The 26469-nt window shown below is 52.1% G+C and overlaps 1 protein-coding gene across 2 annotated transcripts in view; it reads left to right on the top strand.

Annotated features, from left to right (window-relative positions):
* Window positions 1-26469, top strand: part of ZFHX3 (zinc finger homeobox 3) — a 138160-nt gene that overhangs the window by 38508 nt on the left and 73183 nt on the right. For both annotated transcript variants that reach the window (XM_041483568.1, XM_041483562.1), the window contains exons 2-3: window positions 16802-19545; window positions 21495-21991. In XM_041483568.1, the coding sequence (XP_041339502.1) occupies window positions 16848-19545; window positions 21495-21991 (3195 nt within the window). In that variant the 5' untranslated portion in view covers window positions 16802-16847. The remainder of the gene's footprint in view (window positions 1-16801; window positions 19546-21494; window positions 21992-26469) is intronic.

The following is a 26469-nucleotide window of genomic DNA, read 5'->3' as shown; positions in this document are numbered from 1 at the left end:
CGTGCTGCTGTGCCCTGGGGTTCAAAGGGAGACTAATGATTTGCCTTTTCTCTATACTTGAATTTGAGTCTTTAAACAAGAAACAACTTCATATAACTGAAACCTTTGACAGAGTGCAGATCATCCCAAAGCAGGCATTCCTCTGCAGGGCTGTCCCAGTCCTGGAGGTGGCTGGGAGGCAGCAGCAGGTCCAAAGGCACCCCACATTACACCTCAGGTTTGTTTTGGCATGCTCAGTACCGGCTGTGTTGGGCAGAGCATGAGCACTTGGGGAGCTCCTTGGCACAGCCAGCAGTGCTGGCTCTGCCCCGTCAGTTTGCCCTGCTTTTCCTTTAACCTCTGGTTAATTTTACTGGAACTTGGTTGAATTTGCCGCCTGTGACTTCCGGTGCACGGGGTCAGGGATGTTTGTCCCACTGTGTGTTCTGGTGCCTCCTGAGGGGGTTCCTGAGCAGCTTCCAGTGCCTGGCCTGCGGGAGCTGGCTCTGTCCCTGCGTGCCGGCTCCCGCTGCTGCAGGAGCTCCCAGCTGCTTGATCTGCAGGCTGAGCCGTGGCTGTGACGGGTCATTCTGGCAACTGCAGCTTATGATTAAAAAGAAAATCAGTCACTGTCATCTTGGACCCCAGCACCGGTGATCTGACAGTCCACGATGCATCAGCTTCTTCCTCATCAGAGGATCTTAGACTCAGGACTGCCCCAAGGGTTGTCCTCTGACTCAGGCTGATACCAGAAAGCTCATCTCATTTCATGACTAGCACAGCCAGCTGCACCATTTCACTGCCTGAAGATGCAGCTGGGAGACCCAGGGGATCTTCTCATTCCAGATTTTTGTTGGATCTTCAGGGCCTCCTCCATGTGTGGCTTCAGCAGAGCAGGGGTTGGACTCTTAACTGCTGCTGTGTGGTCACACCCTGGAAATTCCCTTATGTCCTCAGGGGAGCTGGAGTCTTCACGTTGGCTTTCAGGCAGGGTAGGACTGCCTGCCGTGGCCTTCGGCCTCACTGTTCTTGTGCCAGACTGCACAAGTGGCTGCTGCTGAGATCATCCTCCTCCTTTAGAGAAGGGAGCTGGTTTGCAGCTCTGCTTGGGGAGCCTCTGTCCCACCTGACCGCCTGCCAGTGGTGCTGCTTGCTTCTCTCTCAGGCCCTGGGACCTTCAGCGGCTCTGGTGTCTCTGAGGGCAGGAGCCCCTGTGTGGGGCGAGTCAGGGCAGAGGGGCTGATGCTCCACCCCAGCAGGTGTCCATGTATCCTACAGAGAATGTCCATCTCTGTGCAAAACACCAGCTGATGTGTTTTCCAGATCTGTGTCCCTTGGGAAGAAAGTAGTCATGTAGGGTTAGTTTTCCTCCTCCATCTTGTTCCCACTGGTGGTGATGTGTTAAATTTTTTTAAAATCATTTTATTATGTTAATTGAGTAGTTTGTTCACAGCTGTATCTTTAAAGCCAGCATTTACCATGGCTCTACCATGGAGATTCATAGGATCATCTATGTCAATGGGTGGTTCACATCAGGAAATAGGTTAGGCAACAGAGTTAAGGAAATGTTATTTTATAAAATGTCTCCAGCTTATCACATCCCTTGAAGAGCTGGGGGCAGGGAGCAGATCAGGCTGAGCTCTGAGGAGATGGCGTGTGGATGCATTCAGAGGGGCAGATTTTAGGGAACCCAGAAAAGGGGTCTGGCATCATTTGTGGCTGTGTGGTCCATCAAACACCACTGTCATGGGCTGGGCAGGTTTTCAAGGTCTGATGGCTGGTTTTATGTCCCCATGGAGCCTGGAGCTCACATGACAGCTGGCTGGGCTCCAACTCCTCCTGTCCAGTTTGGCTCACTGTGTCACAGAAGGAAGGACTTGAATTCAGTTGAGGATGAGAGGAAGGATGTTGAGGAGGACCCCAAAGCTCAGAAAGCTCTGGGGCATGCCTGTAAAAACCTATGACTTGAAAATCATGTACTTTATACTCTTATTGATAAACAGAGCATACAGGGCTACTTCTCAGCCTCCCTTCCAGACTGATCCTCTTGGATCAGCTGATGGAGAGTCAGTCACTCAGCTTTTGATGCTCCAGAGGCTGGGCTGGATGAGTAATGATTCCTTTAGGCCTGGAGATATCTCCTTATCCTCCTTCACCCAGGTAATTAAAACCTTGTCAGCGCATGCTGTGGCGGGGGGCCTGTGCTGCTCCTGCCCCGGGGGAGGGATGTGGGGGGAAGGAGTTTGTCTGTTAGACACTTGGTGTGTAAATGAGTTCATTCTTTTTGCTGGGCACAGGGGAGTAAGGGACAGGAAGGAGCCTCAGACAGACATGGTTCTGAGGTGGCAGTCTGGTGGTGGGGTGAAGTGTCAGCCCCACAGCCCTGTGCGGGCACGGGCTGTGAGTGGGTTGTTGCCATGCCGAGCAGTATCTTTCTGCAGCTCAAACTCTCTTTTCCCCCGTCTTTTCATGTGTCCTCTGCCACAAACCTTTGAAGAAGGCCTTCATAATTAAGTTTTTCCCAACTGGGGTTTTGCTTTTGAAAGAAAAATCACTTTGCATTTGGGGGTTTGAATTTGAAAGAAAAATAAGGAACAATTTTCCCATTTAATTTCTGTTCCATTTCTTTTTAAGTCACTTAGTATTTACCATATTGAATTTTCTCTTAAACCTCTGTTCCTGTTGCCCTGTATATTGCCCCTTTTAAATTTTTTTAAAGTAAAGCCAAGCATGCACATTCTGGTACAGTACTAATTCTGCTCTCAGCGTGGGCAGGACATGGTTAAATTGGACCAGTGAATCCTCAGTTTTCCTGAGGAAACTGTTAGAGAGTAAATGCATCTTCATCGGCCTGCAGCAATGAAGTTGCAAGTCTTGGAAAAGCTACACATTGTTCCAGACTATTTTATGACTGAGAGATGTTTGTTTTTTCCCATTTGGTGAAGGTGACCTGTCTGACTTCTGCCACTGTCAGGAGTCTTGGCCACGGTCACCGTGCATGCACCGTGACACTGTGTTGTCCCTGGAGCACACAGGCACGGCCAGCAGTTGAGTGTGATTTAGGCAAGAGTGTTGCTCATCTTTGCTATTTGGAACTTGGATGAGGAGGAAGAAAGAAGCTGCCTTTGGGAATGAAGAATGGATTTCAAGCCTCCTTTTCAGATGGGCTGTGCTGTGGAAGTGGACAGTTTCTCATGTCGTTCTCTTCGTGTGCCTTCCATTGCCAACTCCAGGGTGCACATCAGCTGAGTTGTTGAGTCAGTTGTTGAATCCTTTCCTACCTCCATACAGACCTGGTCACAGAAGATGGATTTATCAGATATGGCTCAGCCCTGTTCTCTCTCTAAGGGGTTTGGCATGGAAAAGTCTGACAAAATCTTGCTGTAGAGGCTTTCCCCATTCCCTCTGCCCAGGAGCCTGCTGGAGCCCTCACCTGTTGGAGAGCAGCCCTGTGTTTGTGGGGTTGGGAGCCAGCACTGTTGCCTCTGGGGCTCTTGGAGCACATCCCAGCCTCTGTCTGTTCCAGCCTCCTCTCGCTCTGTTGTGCACCTTCCCTCGCCCAGAGCTAAAACAAGGAGCCAAGAATTAATTGTTTTGTGTCGTTTTCCCCCTGTGTTGTGTTGTGGTCTGATCAGTATCTGGGCCCATTGGGCACTGGAGGCATTTGCTTCCCCTTCTAGGGAGCCAGCTGTTGGAGAGCTGAGCAGAGCTCACAGTCCTTGCAGATTGCAGGTGCTGAACAGAAGCAATGCTGTTGGCAAGGGTGGGTGCCAGGGTGCAGGTGGGAGGGCAGGGCTGCGGGCTGGCTCTGGGAGCGCTCCGGGCGTCCCAGGACACACGGCCGGTGGGTGTCCAGGACACACGGCCGGTGGGTGTCCAGGACTCGGGGCCGGTGGGTGTCCAGGACTCGGGGCCGGTGGGTGTCCAGGACACACGGCCAGTGGGTGTCCAGGACTCGGGGCCGGTGGGTGTCCAGGACTCAGGGCCGGTGGGTGTCCAGGACTCAGGGCTGGTGGCCGTGGCTTCAGCTGCTCCGGCCTGGCTACCCTGCCCTGGCTACGGCTGCCCTGGCTCCAGGGTAAGCCACGGGATCCTCTGGTGCTGGTGGTCCTGTCCATTACCACAGGCTGTGCACTGCAAACCATGTCCCACCTGAGTAGCTTAAGTAAACTTCCCACAGCAGGAGGTGTAATCAGAGGGTAAATAATTAAGTAACGTTTATTTGACATTTATATGAAATTCACTGCCATGGAATTTAACTCAGTGCTGGCAGTAAAGGGTTAGGAGGAAGGAAAATGTGGTGGGGCATAGGGGAGCCTGGGTGACTTAAAGGATTCCAAATTGGAATGGAATTTATAGTATTGGTGTTACTGTAAGCCATGTCATTCATCCAACTTTAGGATTTCTAGAATTGTTCTGGAATGCTCTCTTGAACATAAGGCTCATATTCCAAGTCCAGACTTGGGAGGTGGAAAATGCAGCGATGCTGCGTGGCTGCAGTGGGACTCTGTGGGATGCAAGGATTCGGGGACGCTGAGGGGGAAGCTTCTTGGTCACCTTTCCGCGTTGTGCCCTGCTGGGGCAGAGTGGGTGCTGGGGCTAGGGGCTCCCCAGGGGCAGCAGAGTCTCCTGGTGTCGGGAGCAGTGGCAGCACTGAGGAAACAAGAGATGAGGTTTTCATCAGTGTTGACTGAAGAGTTTTGGAGCTTTATGGCTTGTTCCTAATTAAAGGCTGGAGTCTGTGGGTGCTGTACTCGCGGGGCTGCCGAGATGGCACTGGTGGCCCTGGGTTGGCCCTTTCATCCTGACACTTCACCTCTCTGTCCTTCTGCTTTCTTTGGAATGGCTGAGGCTGTCTCTGGGGGCTTTTATGCGGATGTGTTTCAGTGTTGGTTTCAGAGAAGCACTTGATCAGGAGTCCGTGTTTCTAGTAATTATGCTTCATAGGGACCTATTTCCTTATGCATTTAATAGGGCTCTGTCTTTCAGCTTGAACTCTTGAGCAAGGGCCTTGCACGAGTGAGATGGGCATTAAAGTCTTTGATTTTCTGCAGGGCAATTATTGTGGCTGGGTGAGGAAGAGGAGGCCGTTCAGTGAGCACTGAGGGTAGAGGTGTTAAGACCCTGACATTGGTAATCAGTTCAGTGTTTCAGATTCCTGAGTTCAGTGGCCGTTCACGCCGTAGGGATCCCCAGGTGACCTGCAGGCTTTGAGCTGTGCCTGAAGAGACCTCTTCAAGGGAGCTCCTTTAACCAGATGGTTTGTCTTTGAGCTCTGGTGAAAAACTGGGTTCTGAAGATGAGAAAAAAATTCCCTTAGTGCACCTTCTAATTGTTCATTTAGGAGCAGAGCTCTCCTCCAGCTGGGAGGGCTCAGGGCTGCTGTAAAGTGCTAATTAAAAGTAATAGTGATAATGAAAACAGATGTTTTCAAGAAAAGTAAGTGCTACAGGGCCCCCAATCTGCTGTCCCTGCCTTCTCTGCAGGAGGAGTGAGTTGTGTCTTCAGAGCTGCAGGTCGAGGGGGGCTGTGGAAGGGGACAGGTGCCAGGTGGTGACAGGTGACAGGTGCAGTAGCAGCCAGGATGACTCTGGATAAAGCACGGAGAGCACCCGCTGCCGACGGGGAGGAGGGGGCAGGACTTGCATGCAGGAGTAGAGCAGAATTGTTTAAGACACTGAATTGTTTTCTAGAGTGTTGTTCTAGAACAGGAGGAGGAAAACCCTGATGGAAGATGGCTCATTAGAAGGGTGACAGGGAGGGAGATCTTCTCCCTTGCCTAGATTTTAGTAAGAAGGGATTGTTTTAATCTTGTTTATAACTGATATATGAGTATTTGAAAGATATGATATATTTGAACTGATATGATGAGCATTTGAAAGAGCAGTCCCAGCTCTCCAAGATCTCTGGGATAAGTTTCATAGGGCTCTGCAGCCCATCACCCATATTTGGGCTGAGAGTGGACAGATTTTAGAAGCTCATGTCCAAATCTCCAGCCTGTGAGGCAGCAGCTGTGTGGCATGATGTGCTTGCTCCTTGGAGTGCTGGGTTCAGTTGTGCTGTCAATTCCATCACCACCCTTCTCATTGCTCTGCGAGTGAGCTGGAGAGGGGTGGCACCATCCTCACCATGTCCTGCAGTACAGATGTGCATGGGAAAGAAGGGGTTGGTTCAGCATGGAGGGATGAAACGGTTGTGGAGGCATAAGGTTCTGCCTTTCACCCTGAAAAACTTGGCTTGAGAGTCTTTGGCTGACTGTGCTTGTGGGAGAAGTGGCATCTTGTAGAGGGGTGGGAGGCACCAAGGAATGAGGGGATGAGGGGGAGGCAACAGGGTGGGTTATTCTGGTCCTGATGAGGGAAGGCATTAGGAGAAGGAGGAAGGGCCAGAGCATTAGCCAGAAGCACTTCCTGTGGTCTTATCCTGGTTGAGGCCAGTCCACAGTAAGGCTGCTGATGTAAAGTTTGTTTTGCAGATCTCACCAGTGATTAGTTAGAGAAGGCCATTCAGTTGCCAAGGAGCAGCCAGCCAAGGCAGTGGAGGTGGCACCGAGTGCTGCCTGCGGCCCATAGCAAATGGGCCTCGGGGTTAACACTGAGATGGAGCTGTCAGAGCCTTGTCTGTACTGGGAGGTAATGGGACCCATACTCCTTAATTACTGCCCATGGAGCTGCTGACAGAACCCTGGAGCTTCAGCCCTTGTTAAACTCATTTTCAGCTGTCACTTGGCTGTGGTGGCAGTGGAGCCCCAAGCGTGTTACAGCGCTGTTCCTGCGGATGGAGGAGCAATAGATGCTTTTGCCAGAGCATATCCCACCGGGCAGTTTGGCATCCCTTCTGGAGGCTGGGGCATTCGTGTTACTGAGTTTAATCCAAGAGAAACTATTTTGATATTTGAAACGACTTCAGAATCAAAGCGCTGCCTTGCTGTGTGCTGGAGATCAGCTGCTGGCCCTGCAGACACGCGGTGGCAGGTGACAGGCTGCCGTGTGTCACCTGTTCTGAGGTAACATGCACATACACCTGCTGGATCCTCCACACTGAGTCCATCCACAGTTCAGTCTTTTCAGAAAGAAGAATTGCACAAGAATTTGGGTCCTGAAGGAATAAATTCTGTTAATCTTGTTAAAAGGATGTAGGAAACTGTACAAAGTCCAGAGTAGAGGTAAAAGTAATTGAAATAATGAAGGAAAGGTTTTAGAGTGGGAAATGGAGATTAATTTTCAGCCGATCAGGAGGAGGATCCAGAGCTGACGTTACAGATTTTGGTGTTTGAGCTCTGTTTTCCCTGGAATGGATCCTGCAGGTGTACAGCAGCTGTAGGAGTAAGCCCTGATACGGGTGTGTGTAAGATAAACAGTTCAGGGACTGTGTCTGGTAATGTGACCTTCTCCATCCCAGAGGTGGCTGAGCTGTGGAGGTGGCTTGGGGTCAGTGTGTGGGTGCAGCAGCGTGTGAAGGGTCTCACTGGGGCGAGGGGGGCTGCAGACAGGTGATGCTGTGGCAATTCTTATTTTGGTAAAAAGCTCCAGACAGCCCTAGGAACACCTTGCAGGCACCCCACAATTACCATAATAAACAGTTTTATCATCTGCTTGGCAGTCAATAATGTGGCTTATGCTGCTTTAGTATCTCGCTGGTATTGATCACCTTAACAGCTGTGCCACGGTCAGCTCCCGTTAACCCTGCGCTGTCGGCGGCTCCGGCCGTCCTGCCGGGGCCTTGGCTCACCTGTCACCAGGTGTGTGCAGCAAGGGACGGCAGCACGGGTCGGCGGCTCCGGCCGTCCTGCCGGGGCCTTGGCTCACCTGTCACCCAGGTGTGTGCAGCAAAGGATGGCAGCACGGAGCAGGCTTTGAATCAGGGGCCTGACGATGGGATTTTGATCCAGGAGTGAGGCATTGAGTGCATATCCTGTGTATGGGGGGGGTTTAAAATAAAAGGCTTGACATGGTTCCCAGTTTGGGCTCAGAGGAGTTTGGGCTTGTAAGAGGGTTGTGTGGTGTGTGGTGCTCTGTCACAGGGGGAGTTCCCTGAGATCCCAGACTGCTGCATGCCCCAAGACAGTGGCCCTTGGAGGAGGAGGGCTGTTCTCTGCAGTGACCCTGTAATGCTTTACTGGGGCCTCGGGCTCCAAATGGGATCGTGCGCTGGGCATCCCCTTGGCTTCACCCGGCTCTGCTGGGGCTGGCTGAGGCACTGGCATGCCGGCACCACTCACACCTGCCTGGCCTGCGAGAACAAAGCCTGTGGAACGGGAACGTGCTGGGGAACAACCTCAGCCCTGCGGCAGCTGCTGGGCTGAGCTGGGGCAGCCGGGTGCTGCTGGCTCTACCAAAGGCACTGTCTGGGCTAAGTGAGCCCTTGGGGGTGCTCTGACAGCATTGCCTCCGCTTCTGGCAGCGCAGGCGGCAATTAGGAATATCAGGTTAGTGGCTGACTCCATTTTGGGAGGAAGAAAGATGATTTGCTGTCCGCATCCCAACGGGGCTTTGAGGAAGGATGGGACTTTCTGGGATTTGGTTGTACCTAGGTAGCTGGGTCTTGTGGCCCGGTATTTCTCCTAATGGAATTTCCCATCATTTACTGCCCTGCTGATTCCTGATCAATGAAAATAAAATTGCATTGCCTCCTGAGAGGCTCCATGTATGGCTGCAGCCTCCAGCTGTGTCAGTTCCGGTAAGATAATCTCATCAGGCGTGCAAGAGGGTAATAGGAAATAAAAATAAAACCCACAATTAGCAAGAGGCCAGGCAGCCGAGTAACACTTTCAGTCCTGGAGGTCTGGAGACATGTACTTAGCAACTTCCTCCCTCATCTCCTGCGTCCCTCACAGTGAGCTGCCATATGGTGCTCACTGGGCTTGGGCGTGCCTGCAGATGCATTGGGCACATCCTTTGGCATCCCCATTTTCCTGGATCTGTGTCAGCTCTCCGAGCTGAGGTGGTTAAGTGTTTCACAGGTGGTGGTTCTGAGGTGCACCAGGGATGTAGCAGCTGATGGAGGGACTGCGTGCTGTGCGCATGGAGAGTGTGAACTTGAGACTTTGAGCTGTCAAGTGGTCCATAGGTGTTGACTCCTGATGGTTGCTGCAATCAGGAGGATTTCTTTTGGCCAGATAAGGAACATGCTCAGGCTGTATATGAAGTCTGGAGCAGGGTGTAGTTTTGAAAGCAACAAACGTAGATGCTGTTAACAGGAGTACAGGACCACTTGGATCTGCTAAAAGTTCGCCTAAAGGTTGCTCTAAATGTGTTGGTTTCCCAGCTATACCAACACATTTCTTTACCTGTTTTAGGGTTTTTTTAGATTATCTTCCAGTGATATGGCTGTAACTGGTGTTTATACTGAACCATGAATGGCTGGTGTGAGCAGACATCCCGGTGACCTTTGTGATGGGACTGTGCAACCCCAGTGTGTAGTTCAGAGCTGACGTATCAGCCATGGTGTTTGTCTGAGCAGCCAGTGGAATGGTTACAGAATGACCTAATACCTCTAAGCCTGCTCTCCCAATCCAAAGCATCGGCTTTCCCAAAGGGTGGGAAAGAGCAACGGAGCCCAGAATGTCGCAGTGAGTCTGCTTCCTAACAAGGACTGGATCCGAGCCCTGGCAGAGGAGATCTGCATGACTTATGAGTCTGACTCTTACCCTTGGCTTGGCCCTTGACACTAGTCTGGAGCGCACATGTTGTTTGGGTAAACCCGTAGGAGGAAGGAGCCTTGGCAGGGTTTCCTGGTGAGTCCCTGCGTGTGTGGAGCGTGGCTGTGGAGCACAGCCTGGCAGCGGAGCAGCAGCTCTTCGGAGGGCTGGGCCACTGGGGCTTGGCTGGGGCTGATCCCAAAGCCACGTGGCAGGGCTGCAGACTCGGGGCATTTCAGGGCTTCTCTGTTCACAGGCATCACCAGGGGCCCAGTGCAAGGTCTAGTGTGTGTTCCCTCCCTGCGTGCAGGGACACGGGGCCCAGACAGAGCTGTGGTAGCTGGAACTGGTGCGAGCCACTGGACGGGCACTGGGAGACAGGACAAGCTGCAGCATGGCAAAATAGGGGGGTGAGCATGGCTCACTTTCTGAGGCACTGGGGCTTGGGGGAACCTGAGGGACTGTGGGGTCTGTGTGACAGAGCAAAGCAATTTGTCCTCAGCAGCTCTTTGATTAGTTTTGGGGTTGGATCAACAACAGTGCACTGAAAATGCAAACCAGATGCAAATGTAGTTATTTATGCAGCAGCATAGGCTGAGAACACCATTTAATAAGAAAGATTGGGGGTTTGGAGCAAAGGGGTGAGTTGCACGACGGCAGAATCATGAGATGTGTGATGTTTTGAAACAAAACCTGGAACTTCTTTGGTGTCCTACTCAAGAGGAGAGGATCCTGCAGAACCTGAGAACAAGCTCCGTGCCCTGGGAGCGTGTGAATGCCTTGTCATGTATGAGCCAAGCAAGTGCTTCACTTTGCTATGTAGAGAGAAACGTGACTGAAGCCAGTTTACCTCTGCTGCAAAATATTCTTAGTGCTAAGAATCTCCTGAAGGAATAAGCGCTCTTGTCCCCAGCTGCTCTCAGAAAGCCTTCTGGCCCTCCTTGGGATCACTCCACTCTCAATGGCAGCGGGCTGAAGATTAGATAAGTATTTTTGCGTGTAGTGCAGTAGCTGGCTCAAAGGGATCAGCAAACTTGGAATAATAGTTCATAACAAAATGCCTTCTGAAAAGCTGCCTGACTCGTGCTACTCCCATTGGCTCGGTTTTAGCTGGTGTGAAGGGCAGAGGGAAAACGTGGATAATGTGGAAGGTTCACCTTTTCAAGGAGCCCCTTTCTCTCAGTTTCATGCCAAGTGCTTGAGCCCTGCAGCTTTCAGCCCTGTTTTGTTCAGCGTTTCCTTTGCTTCCTGCTGGTTGAAAAGCTGTTTATGCTAATGGTGCCGGGAGGATCTGAGGGGCCGGCTGTGCCGTGGATGGGATGGAGCCCGTGTCGCCTGGCGCTGTGGCCGTGCGCGCGGCGCTCTCGGCTGGAGCGCTGGCCCCTCCACACGGCTGGCTTCCTGCTGGGGGAGGACTGCCCTGCCCTTCAGGGTGCCCCATGGATCTTCTCTTTCAGAAGACCGCTGTGTGCCACATCATCCCCTTCTGGGACCTCGGGCCCTTCAGGATCCATGGGCTAGAATCCCTCCTGGGGGAAGGCTCTTAGACTTCCACAGAGGCGAGGGAAGTTCACTGAGTTTTCACTGAGAGGGTGGTCAGGCACTAGCACAAGCTGTGTAGGGCAGTGGCATAGTCACCATCCCAGGGAGGGATGTAAAAGGTGTGTAGGTGTGGTATTTGGGGACATGGGTTAGTGGCAGCCTGGGTGGTGCTGGGTTAATGGTTAGACTTGATGATATTAAGAGTCTTTTCCAGCCCAAATGATTCTTCAGTTCTGTGAATTCCTGGCTTTGTCGGGATAACCAACCAGTTTGTCAGGACTTGCAGCCCAGACTCTTTGGAACCTGTGGGCCAGTGTTGTTTGGATCTTTCTTCTGCCAGCAGGCAGGACTGGCTTGTTAATTTGGCTCCCACTGCAGAGGCATTGGATGTGGCCATGTGTCCAGGTGGAAACAGTCTGGCACAGAGCAGAGCACTGGAGGAAGTCAGAACTGAGCTTGGGCTTTTGGTTGGTAAAGCCTCGCTGCAAAAGAGGAAGAGAGATGTAAGGTGTTCAGGATTTGGCAAGACTGGTGTCTTGCTCATCAGACCATGTTTGCCAGTGAAACAACTCCACTGTGATCAGGGTGTGTGCTAAAACACAGCTTGGTCTCACCTGAGGTGCAAAATATGACTTGCTATGTGAAAAGGAAAAATTAGTTTGTAATTGCTTCATTAAAATATTGAACTTGGCAAATAAATATCAGTATTTTCAGGTTGGGTTTTTTTGGTTAGGAATTGCATAAGAGAAATCCCAAGGCACTATGTTGTAAAATGCTGGTGGGAAAACTCTAACTAGAAATCATTCTTCACACTGTGCATCCATGTTCCCGGTTATGCCCAGGTTTTGGCACATAAGTACCATTTTTTCCTAATATCTCAAGCCTTGTTGCAGAGTTTTCAGCACTTCCCTTAGGCTGACAGGTATCTTGCTGCTTTCTGGCACCTTAATGAATGTGAGAGAGCTGGCATCCCTGTCTTCTGTTTAACTTGAAAGGTAGAAACATTTTATGGAACTGGGAATTGAAATTCTTGGTATTGCCACTTGAATCTCCAGCCAGCATTGCTGAGGAAATTTGAAAAGATCTTTCTATTCTAGGAAGCAACTCTTCACATATTTGTGTGATAGCAGCTGTTGTAGAAATCACATAAAGTGACAACATGCTCCTGCCACCTTGTTTTACCCTCTTCTGTGACCGTCCTGCTTGCCAAGCGAGGCAGTGTGTGCTCACCTAATTGCAGGCACTATCATAATTCATATGCATAAAGGAACAAAATTAAAGTTGCTTTGGCAACATACATTCTGTTCTTCCTTAATTTTTGAATTCTTGATCCTAGGCAATTATTTTTATCATGTCTTTCCATTTGCAATTTCCTAAGTGTTACCTGAGTGCTGTGCAGCACGCCAGGTGCGAGGAGGCAGCACAGAAAGCTTTGCTGCTCCAGCTTCGTTGTGTTGGCACTTCAGAGGGTCACGGTGACTGCCTCACACCCCCTGCCTGGGCTCCTGCTCTTGGGAGCTTTCAGCATTCCTGTTCCCAGGGACCTCCATGGTCCCTGCCCAAGCAGGGTGTTTCTGTGACCATGAAGTTGAGTCGGCTTCCCGCTCACCTTTGGTGTGTCCATCCCTAGTTTTCAGGAACAAGTGCCATCAAGTGCCATTGCTGAGACAGGAGCTTCTTGGCCGACCTGGACACCCCCCTCGCCAGGCGTTGTCCTTCTGAGGATGCTGCAGAGGACCAGGCTGAGCGTGTGAGGAGGGGTGTGGGCAGAGCGCCTGAGCACACCCTTAGTCCTGTGCTGTCCTTGTCCTCCCTCACCTCTGTCCTTTTTGGCTTTCCTGAGCCACTGGCACCCTGGAGCTGACTGAGGGCCTGGGCGCTTCCCTGTGCCGTGCACCGGGCAGGGGGAGGGCAGCCTGCAGGGCTGTGGGTGCAGTGCATCTGCCTGTGTCTTCCCTGTCCTCAGCGCCCTCTTTTCCATGGTGCCATGTGGGTCATTAGCTGAGGGAACAGTTTCTCACTGTCGCTCTCTCCTTTTGTTTTCCTCCTTCCTCATTGCTTCTAGTCTTGGTTTACTGCCAAACAGCCTCTTGTGAAAGGGCCGCCTAATTAACCCTGTGCTAATTAACAATTTAAAATTACACAGCACGGCTGTTCATATTTAATTCTCGGGAAGCCTGGGCAACAGCAGGAGCCCCCTCCTCCCTCCTGCTCCATCCCTGCTGCCCGCACTGCTTGCCAGTGTCCCCAGGGGAGGAAGCAGCCTGGTGCCGCAGGCTGGGGGTGCCCAGGAGCCCCAGCTTGCCAGGAGTTGCAGGGTGTTGCTTTAGGACCAGCCACTCCTTGGTGGAAGTGTTGCTGGAAAGGGAATGTCTGTCCCTTTGAGGGTGGGGCTGGGGTCTGGGAGGAGGTGGCAGGGGGACACAGGGATTGAATCCTCGCGTGTTCTGCACGGCATGGCTGCCAGCTGCCAGGCCTGGTTGGTAGGAAGGTGGCAGAAGTGTGGGGCACACGGTGCTGTGCTGTCACCTGCATCTGCCATACAAGCTCCGTTCTGGGCCGCCGTGGTGCCGCGTTGGCTCCAGGGGACTGAGAGGTGCAGTGGGGCTGTGAGGAAGGGGCAGGGGCTGGATCGGGCCGTGGGCCAGAGGCAGCGTGGGCATGGCAGTGGTGGGATGTGAGGCTGCAGAAGGGAGCAGGAGAGCCCTTCATTGCCGCTGGGGCAGGGTGAGAGCAGAGTCTCTGGCACTCAGGCTGTTCTCTCTGTAACTGGAGTTCATTGATTTTACGGGAAACCATGTTTACAGACAGAGTGCTGATCGACCTGACGAGTTGACTTCTGCCTCCTTAAGTAAGAACTACCTTTTCTTATTGACTGGCTGATAAACAGAGCAGAGAGGGCGACAGGGGGAGCGGATGGGAGGTGTGGAGCACACCACTGTCTGTCCATCTGAGCTCTCACACTGTCTGTCCCCACACAGGTGGCCTAGGGGCAGTTTGGGGTGGTGGAAGACACGGAGCCCAATAGTGGACTAATAACTGCATTGTGCTCCTCTTAGAACCTGGTTTGCTATAGCAAGGAAATGGCTGTTTTCAGTTTGAACAGATGATTTCTGCAGCTACTGTGTGAATAGAAACAAATATTTTCATGCCTTGTGCTCCCTTAAGGAACACCTCTGATGGTGACTGAACCATCAGAAGAGCTTGGGCTTGTTCAGGGGCTCAGCCTGTGTCCGGGGCTTGGGCTGGCCATTTTGGCTCTGGGTTTTTCCACATGCCCTGTAAGGGCTCCTGTGTGTTGAGGAAAGGAAGAGAAGGGAAGATTCCTTTGGCATAGCACATCTTGGGCTGTTTAACTTGGAGTGAGTGGGGGAGAGCTGTTAAAGCCAGCCAAGGCAGAAAAGCCCACCAATTAATTGGAGCGTGCGGGCCTGCCTGGCCGGGCCGGGCCGGGAGAGAGATTGGCTTTCCTGTCAATAAACAAGTCCCCAGTGCAGCATCAAAGCTGCAGTCCTTTATCAATCGCAGCCTCCTCTTCCCGCATGTTCCTGTAACTTACCAAGCATTTATGACATTGATTTTCCAATCAGGCTGTTAACCCTCCCGCCCCTCCAGCCCTGCTAACCCTTCTGGCCTGGCTGTCAGTCAGGCATCTCCTGCCAGTCAGGAGCTCTTGATGGCAGAGCTGCTGTGGCCCTGGCTGTGGCTCACCTGGGGCTGTGTCTCACCTGGGGCTGTGTCCCGGGAGCTGGCTGTGCTGGCACAATGATCCAGGTCTAAAAGAATTGGTAGGGTGTGGTCATTCCATGTTGTGCCTTGAAGTCCGCATAGATATTCCTAAAACTTCACTTGGCAAAAGTACAAGGCGTATGGAGTTTCTTTTTCCTCATTTCCCCTGAATAAATCTGTTTTGGTTTAATTTGGATTGCAGTTGCCAGTGCAGAAGTAGCAGTGAGAAGGAAGAGAGTAGGCGTGTTGTGGGAAGGTGAATGTGCAGCCTCAACACAGAAGGATCTGGGGTCAGTGATCCAGGGGAGGGAGCTGGTGCAGTAGGAGCATATTTTAGGCTAGGGGAACAAAACTGGGTGACTCAACCCAGAGCCTTTTGGCAGCAGGATACTGCTTTTCCTTCTTGTTCTGCTCAGTGCACCACATTACTGTTGGTGCAGAGCAAATCCCTGTTTATTCCCAGTGCAAATCTAGGGGCAGAATCCAGGGATGGATGGTATAGAATCCAGGGAAGGTGAGACTGGAGGTGCTGTGGAGTAATTTTGTGTGTGATCACACTGGGTAGTGTCTCTGTTGCACCTGTGTGTCCTTCTGCAGGCATCCTTGCACGTGGGCGTTGAGATTATGACTTTGCCTTCAGTGGAAGTTTTAAGTGCTTTTCCTTTGAGTTTCACTGGAAGTCAAATGTAAAGAGAAAGTACTGACACATTAGAGAAATCAGCAGAAGTGTGGATAGGTTTGTGTAGTAAAGGAAAATAAACTGGGAGATAGTGAAACCAGAAAAAAATGCTGATTGTCACTCTGTTTCCTTTTGCTTGAACTAATTCAGGTAGTTCACACAGGGCTGCTGTGGCACATCACTGGCTTTGCAGGTGGTCAAACCTCTGGCCGGTTTTCAGTTCTCTTCACACTTTCTGTGTGAGCTGAGGGCTCATAAGGAGGGCTCCATTAGGACTGCAGTGCTGGCGTCGTTGGCCAGATGCAGCAGAAAAGGTCGCGATGACAGGGGTCCCTCCCTGGGTGTTGGCCATGGTCAGTAGCCCAGGCCTGGCAGTTGGTGGGAATCCTCCAGTCATGCTGGTTTTGGTGGAATTTAGGTAGTGGGAAGGGTGTCCTCCTCTTGCAGGACCTGCACCCACCGTTTCTCTCCAGGGGTGAGAGGAAGCAATCCGTGCGCAGAGGCTGTGCCCTGCAGGATCTCTGGGAGCTTCCTGGAGCACAGTGGGCTGACCGCTCTCCAGTCCCCAGGATGCACCCTTGTCATCAGATCTGGAATTTCCTGTTTTGTTTTCTCCTGACATCTCTCTGTTTAAGCTCTGCCCAGACCAGAGCATTTACATCTCCTGTGCTCACTGTTACTCCAGAATCGCTGTGAGTAACGTTGTGTGTGAGTTGCTCTAGTCACTCCCATTGAGGTGCATGTGTGGTAGCCATGGGTCTGAGTTTCCCAAGCCATTAGCGGAAGGGTGACACCCAGAAAAACAGCATCTGCCTTAGAGGGAGCCAGAGAATACCAGAGCTGTAAAGCCACAGAACTGTTTTGTTGTCATATCTTGTTTCTGTCACAGGCTTTCCCATGATGTTTTGTTTTCTGAAGACCCACGGCTTTGGAGGTCACAGTGCAGGTCCTACAATCTTCCTGCTGGCTCCTTTTAGGAGGGACGTTAGGGAGGGTTTTTGCCACTTTCCAGGCCCCTTCAGTTTTCCTCTTGCGTTGCTGCTGCCAGCACGTTTCCATTGCTCGTTCCCAGCAGTACCCTCCCCAAGGCTGGGCTGCCTGTCCCTGGAGCCCGTCTTGGCACAGCAGCCCCCACTTGGGTGCTGAGAAGCAGGGTCAGCAGCCCTTGTGGTGGTGGGGTCCTTACGGCAGCACCCGACTCACTGCCTCTCTCCTTGTGTCCCCATCCGCAGGTCGGAGCCGTAGCGGGTGCAATGAGCGCTCCGTGCCGGCCCTGCCATGGAAGGCTGTGACTCGCCCGTCATCCCCGGGAAGGACAATGGGTGCGGCATTCCTCAGCACCAGCAATGGACTGATCTCAACAGCGCCCACCTCCCTGACCCGGCCGGCAGCATGGAGCAGCCCGCGGCGGAGAGCTGCAGCCCCCTGGACAGCCTGAGGGTCCCGTTCCCCGAGCGCGGCCCCGAGAGCAGCGCGGCGGGTGCCGGCACCGAGCCCGCGGGCAAGGAGGTGAGCTGCGGGCAGTGCGCGGCCTCCTTCGCCGGCCTGCAGAGCTACATGGAGCACCGCTGTGCCGGCGCCCGCCCGCCCCCGCCGCTGCGGGGGGAGAGCGGGAGCGACAGCAGCGAGGACGGCGAGGAGGAGAGCGACGTGGAGAACCTGGCCGGCGAGATCGTCTACCAGCCCGACGGCTCAGCCTACATCGTGGAGAGCCTCAGCCAGCTGGTGCAAAGCGGGGGTGCCGGCGGCAGCGGGACTCTCCCCTCGCTGCTCCCGAACTCTCTGCCCAAGCAGGGAGAGCCCTCTGCTGCCGCTCCCGTCTACCCACAGATCATCAACACTTTCCACATAGCCTCATCCTTCGGGAAGTGGTTTGACGGCTCAGACCAGGCCTTCCCGAATACCTCAGCCCTGGCGGGCATCAGCCCCGTCCTGCACAGCTTCCGCGTCTTCGATGTGCGACACAAAAGCAACAAGGATTACCTGAACAGCGACGGTTCTGCCAAAAGCTCCTGCGTATCCAAAGATGTTCCCAACAATGTGGACCTGTCCAAATTCGATGGCTTTGTGCTCTATGGGAAGAGGAAGCCCATCCTGATGTGTTTCTTGTGCAAGCTCTCCTTTGGGTATGTCCGCTCGTTCGTGACCCATGCCGTGCACGACCACCGAATGACTCTGAGTGAGGAGGAGCGGAAAATTCTTAGCAATAAGAACATCTCCGCTATCATCCAAGGGATAGGCAAGGACAAGGAACCCCTTGTCAGCTTTCTGGAACCAAAAAACAAAACCTTTCAGCACCCTCTTGTTTCCGCAGCTAACCTCATAGGCCCTGGACACAGTTTTTATGGTAAATTCAGTGGCATTTGCATGGAAGGTGAGCAGGCCCTCCAGGCCGGGGCGGCCGGTGGAGCGGAGCCGCCGCCGGCAGCGGGTGTCCTGGCCCCCAGTGCACTCCTCAACCTGGGTGGGCTGACCAGCTCAGCTCTGAAGACTCCCATTACCTCAGTCCCCTTGGGCCCGCTGGCTTCCAGTCCCACCAAATCCTCAGAGGGGAAGGACCCTGGGGTGGCAGGGGGGGAGAAACAAGAGGGGGACGACCAGGACAGCCTCTCGGAAAAGGTGGAGCCAGCCGAGGAGGTGGAAGAGGAGGAGGAGGAGGATGTAGAAGAAGAGGAGGAGGAAGAGGAAGAGGAGGAAGAGGAAGAAGATGAGGATGATGAGGGTTGCAAAGGACTATTTCCAAACGATTTGGAGGATGAACTAGAGGACCGGCCCCAGGAGGATGTTGGGGCTGTGGCAGGCAGTGGCAGCAGCAAAAAGGACCTTGCTCTCTCAAACCAAAGCATTTCTAACTCTCCCTTAATGCCTAACGTGCTCCAGACCCTGTCACGGGGCACGGCTTCTACTAGTTCTAATTCTGCTTCTTCCTTTGTCTTTGATGGTGCAAACAGGAGGAATCACTTAAGCTTTAACAATGAGGGCGGCGGAGCCAGTGTGGCCGAGGGCAGCAGGAGGCTGGACTTCATCGATGAAAGTGCCAATAAAGACAATGCCACAGCACCAGAACCAAATGAGAGTGCAGAGGGCGAGGACGGGAGCTACATCTCCCATCACCAGCATGCTGGCCCCCTCTGTGAACTTGGGGGTGGGGAGTGCCCCTCGGGGAGCGGCGTGGAGTGCCCAAAGTGCGACACGGTCCTGGGCTCCTCGCGGTCGCTGGGTGGCCACATGACTATGATGCATTCTCGCAACTCATGTAAGACACTCAAGTGTCCCAAGTGCAATTGGCACTACAAGTACCAGCAGACGCTTGAGGCGCACATGAAGGAGAAACATCCTGAGCCGGGTGGCTCCTGCGTCTACTGCAAGAGCGGGCAGCCGCACCCGCGGCTGGCGCGGGGCGAGAGCTACACCTGTGGTTACAAGCCCTTCCGCTGCGAGGTCTGTAACTACTCCACAACTACCAAAGGCAACCTCAGTATTCATATGCAGTCCGACAAGCATCTCAACAACATGCAGAACCTGCAGAACGGAGGGGGAGAGCAAGTCTTCAGCCACACCGCGGGGGCAGCGGCGGCAGCAGCTGCTGCTGCGGCAGCCGCCGCCGCCAACATCGGTAGCACCTGTGGGGCTCCCTCCCCCACCAAACCAAAAACCAAACCTACGTGGCGGTGCGAGGTGTGCGACTATGAGACCAACGTAGCCAGAAACCTTCGGATTCACATGACCAGTGAGAAGCACATGCACAATATGATGTTGCTTCAGCAAAACATGTCCCAAATCCAGCATAACCGGCACCTGGGCCTCGGCAGCCTGCCGTCCCCCGCCGAGGCCGAGCTCTACCAGTACTACCTGGCACAGAACATGAACCTTCCCAACTTGAAGATGGACAGCACTTCCTCAGATGCGCAGTTCATGATGGGGGGGTTCCAGCTTGATCCCACCAACCCCATGGCAACGATGGCTCCATCTCTAGGTGAGGCTGAAGGGGTTTCCACCGTGTTCCTGTGAGAGGCGCAGCAAAGGCAGCCCATGAGCTACCTTTGTGTGGTGGTGAGCACGGAGGCTGCGCAGTGCTGATTTCTCATCTGTGTTCACCCAGAGCAGTTTTTCCTCATCTTGTGGCTTTTCTAGTCCATTTTTCCAAGAGTTTTCATAGGGAATTGATGGAACAGCAGACACGGGTTATGGATGCCGTGACGCTGAATGTTCTTCCTTGTTGTGGAAAGCATCCTAACTACAGTGTTTCCTGAGAACTTCCCCTGGGTTTGGTGAGGAGTGGGAATAGTTTGGTGGATGGCTTTGAGAGAAGGTGCAGTCACCTGCTGGCACTCCCAAAGGCAGGTGTATAAGTTCAGGGTTGGTTGGTTCCGTGCTGTGTTGCCTTGAGAAGACAAGGTAAGCAGGTTTGAGAGGGGTGGAAGGGGCGGTGTTCCTCTGCTGCCTGTGACAGATGGGATTGGAGGCTTTTGAAGCTCAGAGCCCCTCACTACTGAAGCACGGGGCAGTTGTAATAAATTGGGAGTGTTTTAGCTGAAGCTCCTCAAGTAAATGAGCGGGCTTTGGATGTCCACGAGCTGCCTGGAGAGCAGTTTGTGAACTGTGCACTTGATGGTTGCAAGTCTCACACTGAGGGTTGCAGGGGGAGGCCCTGCCTGTGTTAATAAGCGCTTGACACCAGGTTGGCCCTTTTGACTCAGATACGCACACTATGAGCTTTGTGAGAAGTGGAGCAGATCTTTCCCATTCGTACACTTTGGTCCAAAACTGAGCAGAGCATTAATAATTCAGAAGAGTCTAGTTTTGGGTTTTTCCTGCACGGTGAGTTCAGGAGAAAGTGTCTTAAAGAGCACTTGCTTCTCAACAAATAAATTGCAACATAGGAAATGAAAAGTTAAGGAAATAACAACTTTTTTATTAACTGAGGAATTGTTGACCTGGTTCCTTTCATGGGATTGTTGAGCTGTGGCATCAAATCAAGGAAAATTACCAGAAAGCTGAAGAAAGAGCATAAATGTCTTAAACACGAAAAAGGAGAGCAAAATGGCACAGGAGTCCTGGTTTGTCTCTGTGCTTGTTCAGAGTTTCTCTGCATCTCTCAGGTGCTCTGGTGTGCGTAGGAGCCTGTTGTGCTCAGTAGCTGTGAGTGAGCAGAGCTGAGCTCTGGTTTGGAGAGTCAGCCTGACAAACACGGGGTCCTCCTGGCTCTCTGTGGCGTGCTCTCACTGCCTCTTTATTAGTTGTTGTCTTGACCTTGTCAAAACTGTTTTTAGAAGATTCTTCACCATTTTGAGCTCTTGGACCAGAGATGGGATATAGCAGTGCAGGAGTGGCACTTGTCAGGTTGTTTCGGTCCATGCCATGTTCTACACTGTTGCCACCTTGTGACAGCAGTGCGGTCACCTCCCTGCGAGGTGCCCATCACCTGGGCTTGTGACTGCTGACCTTTGTTTTGTGTGGTAGGGACTGTGCTTAGCTACTGCATGAGGTAGCATTTGCTTCTCCAGGGAGGCAAGAAAAAAACAGAATGAAGTGTTAATTCTGTTCTTGAAATGGCCACAGAAACTTTCAGTGTGGTGCTATGGAATTCTTCATCCTCTCACAGTCTGTAGGGTTTATCTTGCCACCTTTGATGGGCAGAGGGCTGGATGATCCTTCAGCAAGAGGGTAGCAAGGGTGATAGTAGTCCATTCCCTTCCATGCTGGCTTCCAAGTAGTCCAGCCTTGTATGCTGGCTGCAGTAACCTTTCTTCAGCTCTGGTGCAGACCAGCAAGACAGAGGAGTGGGTGAAGGGAGGCACACAGCTGCGTGGGGTCTCACTGTGTGCTTGTGGGTGGCACTTGGGAGCAGCTGATGCTCTGCTCTGTGTTTATCTTCTGGAATTCAGCCTTTCTGACCTCTTCTTCCCCCTTTTTTTTGTGCAGTGGGTGGCGAGATCCCTCTGGACATGCGTTTGGGTGGTGGACAGCTGGTGTCTGAGGAGCTCATGAACTTGGGTGAAAGTTTCACGCAGACGAATGACCCGTCGCTGAAGCTCTTCCAGTGCGCTGTGTGCAACAAGTTCACTACAGATAATTTGGACATGCTGGGCCTCCACATGAACGTGGAGCGAAGCCTCCCCGAGGACGAGTGGAAGGCGGTGATGGGGGACTCGTACCAGTGCAAGCTGTGCCGCTACAACACGCAGCTCAAGGCCAACTTCCAGCTCCACTGTAAGACGGACAAGCACGTGCAGAAATACCAGCTGGTGGCACATATCAAGGAGGGGGGCAAAGCCAACGAGTGGAGGCTCAAGTGCGTGGCCATCGGGAACCCAGTCCATCTGAAATGCAATGCCTGCGACTACTACACCAACAGTCTGGAGAAGCTGCGTCTTCACACCGTGAACTCCAGGCACGAGGCCAGCCTGAAGCTCTATAAGGTAAGGGCTGGCTTTGCTTCATCTTCTTTGATTTTCCAAGGAAAATCTAAGTTGAACCACAGTGCATTGTGACCCTCTGGAGATGAGCTGCTGAGAGCTCTGCATTGCCCCCAATCTCACTGCGTGCTGCTGCTCTTCAGCCTGTGTTCTGTTGGTGACTGTGGTTGTCCCGGCTTCAGAGCAGGAGATGTTCACACCACAGTGCCTTAGAAGGGGCTTGTGCCTTATGGCACTGCAACTGGGATGCTCTGCACGGAAATTGAACAATCCCTGTTAGAAAGGTTGTGCAAGGTGACATTTGCCTGTGTTTTGCTGGCTCTTTCCCACAGAGTTTGTCACTCTGTGTCTCTTGAAGGCTTTCAGTGGGCTCGGTGTGCTGGCCTGGCAGCGGGCGGGTGGCCGTGGCCGCAGTGCTGCTGTGCTCTGTGTAGCTCAGTGCTGGGATCTGTGAGCAGAGTGCTGCTGGGCGCTGGGAGAGGAGCCCTGAGCGCGAGCACGGCCCTGCGCCTCGCGGGCATTGCGTGTTCCCATCCACAGCGCTCTTTGGGCTGGCACTCCACCTTGTTGTCTTTTCCTCCCACCCCCCTCGTTCTGTGTTGTCTTTATAGCCATTATAACCATCTTCTCTTTCCTGTCTCATTGGTCTGGTCCCCAGCCCCTCCCCTTGCTGGCCCGAACCCTGTGGGCTGTAACCCAAGAGGAGCTCCGGATACAGTAAATAGTCCTTTCACTCGTGCAGCAGAATTGCTCCAGACGTTTCTATTGATTTTCACTGGACTTAAAGCTTCACCTTTTTCTCTAATCATCCCATAATAGCTTTAGTATGAACAATCAGGTACGAATTGCCATAAATCTCAGCAGCCGCATCCCCTCCATTCACACGTGCTCTCCCACTCATTGTCTGCTCATTCCTCACAGGTTTTTTTGTATTTTCTGTCCTCATCCTTTTCTTCCTGCTTTCTCCCAAATGTGCTGAGGTTTCCTTATATACACACAGAGTGTACCTTGCACTTTTTGTTTCTTAGAAAACTTTTTTTTATGTAATGGGAATTTAGGACCTGATATTGAGCTTTGTAGTACCCACCCACAGTGTAGACACATTTTCAAGACTCCTGCATTTTTGCTAGGCATTAACAGTTCCAGCCAATTCAGGGAGAAAGATTATAACCAGGAGCATCATATAAGGTTTACCTTGAGCTGTGGTTGTTGGATCTACCTGGAACTGATGGGGAGCTGCTCAGAGCAGGGCTGTGTTTCTCTGAGCCCATTGTTGAGGCCAGGATGGCTGTGACAGCGATTGTTCCATCTTGAGCTGGGATCCAGCCTCACCCTTCAGAGTCTGGCTCTGGGAATGATCAGGTCTGCACATACACCTGCAGGAGGCCTGAGAGAGTGACACAGCCTGGAAACTGGGGGCAGCAGGGTCCCCATGAGACATCAAGAACCCAGCTGAGGGAACTGAATCTCCTCTGTGGAGGTCAGTTTGGGGTACAAGAGAGTTGTTTGGAAGCTGTATTATGATTTTTTTACATGTATTGTTGTTCCTTTAAGTATACATTGCAAAGGTTTAAAGTTTCTTTATCCAGGCCCTTCATCTACAGTGGGTTCCAGTGGGGAAAAACAATTGAGGCACTAGAATTCTCTCACTAACGGGAAAGAAAAGGGAAAAAAAAGAAGAAAGGGAAAAAAAAAAATCCCACCAGCGTTGGGGGACAGGCATAGGTTCTTGTTTCTCTCACTAACGGGAAAGAAAAGGGAAAAAAAAGAAGAAAGGAAAAAAAAAATCCCACTAGCATCAGGGGACAGGCATAGGCTCTTGTAATAAAGATTGCTAGGATGTTTTCCTTGGGCAGGCACAGAGGAACTGTCAGTTTTCAGGTTTGTGAGAGGCCTGGGCAGTCTCAGTGCTGCTCCAGCCCTGTGTTGCCTCTGACACAATAGCAGTGAAACACCAGCTGAAGGATAACACGCTTCAGAGTCATGGATTCCTTTGGAGTGCTCCATGTATTGGCCTTCAAGTATGGCTGGAAAAAGCTTGGAGCAGAGGTTGGTGGATGGCTGGATTCACAGTGTCTTGCTTCAGCATAGCTGGAATCAGGGACTGATTTAATGGAAGAGCCTCTCTGGATGAGGCATGGCTCGCACAACTCCAGCCCGGCTCTCGGGCCTCGGAGCAGCTGTAATGCCATGTCTGCTGATAACTGAAGGGATGCAGCAGCAGTGGGGGAGTTCACAGAATGGTTTCTCTTCTCTCAGGCCTTGGTGTGGTCTGCAGTAAATTGAGATTGATTGGATGTTATTTTTCCTCTTGCTAATGTAATCCATTAGCCTGGCACATGCATAATCAGTTTAGAGCACAGTTAACTGGATGTAATCGAGTTCTTCCCTGCCTGCTGGAGAAAATCCTCTCCAGATGCTGCTGGGTGAGAGCACACACTGGGCTTATCACACACAATCCTCCTTATTCTGCTGCTTTTGCCATTTTTTTCCTAAATCACATGTTATTGGCTGCTTGCATTGCCCAAGTGCCACTTCTGTCAGTGTTAGTTGCTGCCAGAAGATGTGATCTGGAGACACTGTCAGTCCACAGTCGGGTGAACCTTTTAGTCTTCTCCTGCAACACTGCCAGTGCCAGGGGAGAAGGTCTGGTCTTCTGCTGCCATCTTCGTCCTGCACATTGCAATAGCTTCTGTCAGGCCTCTTCCCTGTCAGGGATAAGGGGAGGAGAATGCCAAAAAACTGGAAGGGTCTGGTAACCTTTCCTTTATTGTTGTGCGCTCCCAGTTCCTTGCTGTCCCCCTAAAATTCTGGGACTAAAGTGGAAATTCTGTTGTTTATCTGGCACTTGCTGGGGGAACGTGGTGCCTGTGCCCTTCCTGTGACTGCTGGCCACCTTGGGTGACCGAGGGGGTTTATCTCCTGAGGAGCTCCCTGGACAGCAGAAGTGCCGTTGTCAATGCACGATGCTACAGTGACAGTGCAGTGCATTGTCAGAGCATTGCATTTTTGGGATGGATGCTCTGGCTTGAGGCAGGTGATGGGTTTGAGGACCCTGCCTCCCATAGCTGGGACATGGTGTGGCCTGGGTGACAGGGGGTTGTGAGCAGAGGCAAGTGCAGCTCCCTGGAGCAGCAGCCAGGGCTTGTCTCCTCGTGGAGCAGAGCAGCAGCGTTCCTCACATCTGGAAGAGGTTGGGCACGAGCTCCCAGCGTCTACTGCACAGGTGGAGTTTCCAGAAGGAATTAATCTGCTTGAGAAAGAGCCAGGTTTGGACACTTCCTACAACTTCCTGACAATCTCTAGTTCAGAATGTGCAGCTCAGAAGAAGTTTAAACAAAGAACTACTGAAGGAACACTTGCTGGCCAGACTGCCAGCAAGTGCCTTCAATGAGTTCATTCAGTGTCTTCCTTTTCAGTGTTTCCAAGTGCTGAGTTCACTTTTTTAGGGAATAGGGAGTCTGGAGGAGAGGGTTTGGGTTACGTGGTGCCATGCATAGAGGCTCTTTGTTAGCTAGAGATGCAGAGTGTGCAGGAAAATGACTCTTTAATATCTGTGCTTATGGTAGTGGTGATGAAACTGTGGATCTGTGCTGACTCGGGCAGAAGCAAAGCTGACCTGTGGGAAGGGAAGGAGGATGTGCAGCTGCACACCCAGCAGAAGGCCTCACTTCCACTGTGGAGCAGCATTGTCCCATCATGCCTCTCCCACAGGGGCTTGTGTCTCCTTTGCTGACCACAGGATTCTCAAAGAAACTTGTTGGAAAATCCCCAAAAAGTTTTAATCCCAGAGGATGCATGGAATATTCTATGAGATGTAGTTATAGAATGATGATGATGATAATGCATTCAAATTCAGTGTCCTTCCATAACAGAACAAGGCAAAGAGTACCTTCTGTAATAGTAGCTAACTTTGAAGTTAAAATAGTGTGAAAATGGGTGAGCTGCTGCTGGATACAGTAAAGGGTGTGATGTGTGTGGGTCACAGAGGAGTTACCAAAAATCACCTTAGGTGCTTGTGTTAAACGTAACAACCCCTGAGAAAACAGAGCAGGGGGACCCTGGCCAAAGTCCACAGAAAGCCCATGTGACCACATAGGAAAGTATTACATCTGGAGGTCAGGAAAGAGAAGAAGACCCATGTTACAGGGAGGGAAAGGAGGAGAGAATCTTCTCTTGTGTTTAAAATCAGAACTGAAAGGTACTTCTGCATGGAGGATAAATCCTGAAGAGTGGTCTCACCTGGAAGAGCCATGAAGGAAAAAGTCCCTGGCTTAGCAGGACTGAGAGCTCTGGGGGAGCCCCACAGGAGGGGGCAGAGGCTCCTGCCAGTAGTGTGGGCTAGAAACTGCAAAGCATTAAGTCAGCAAAGTGATAGAAACTGTAATAGAAAAGGTTTAGGGGGCATATGGATTAGGAAGGGGAAAAGCAGACTTTGGGAAGAGAGGTCCCTGCAGCACTGTCAGTTGTCTGAAGGAGCC

The sequence above is a fragment of the Pyrgilauda ruficollis genome, unplaced genomic scaffold, assembly GCF_017590135.1.
Source record: "Pyrgilauda ruficollis isolate IOZ18807 unplaced genomic scaffold, ASM1759013v1 scaffold117, whole genome shotgun sequence".
NCBI lineage: Eukaryota > Metazoa > Chordata > Aves > Passeriformes > Passeridae > Pyrgilauda > Pyrgilauda ruficollis.
This window is presented reverse-complemented; position numbering and strand designations above follow the sequence as displayed.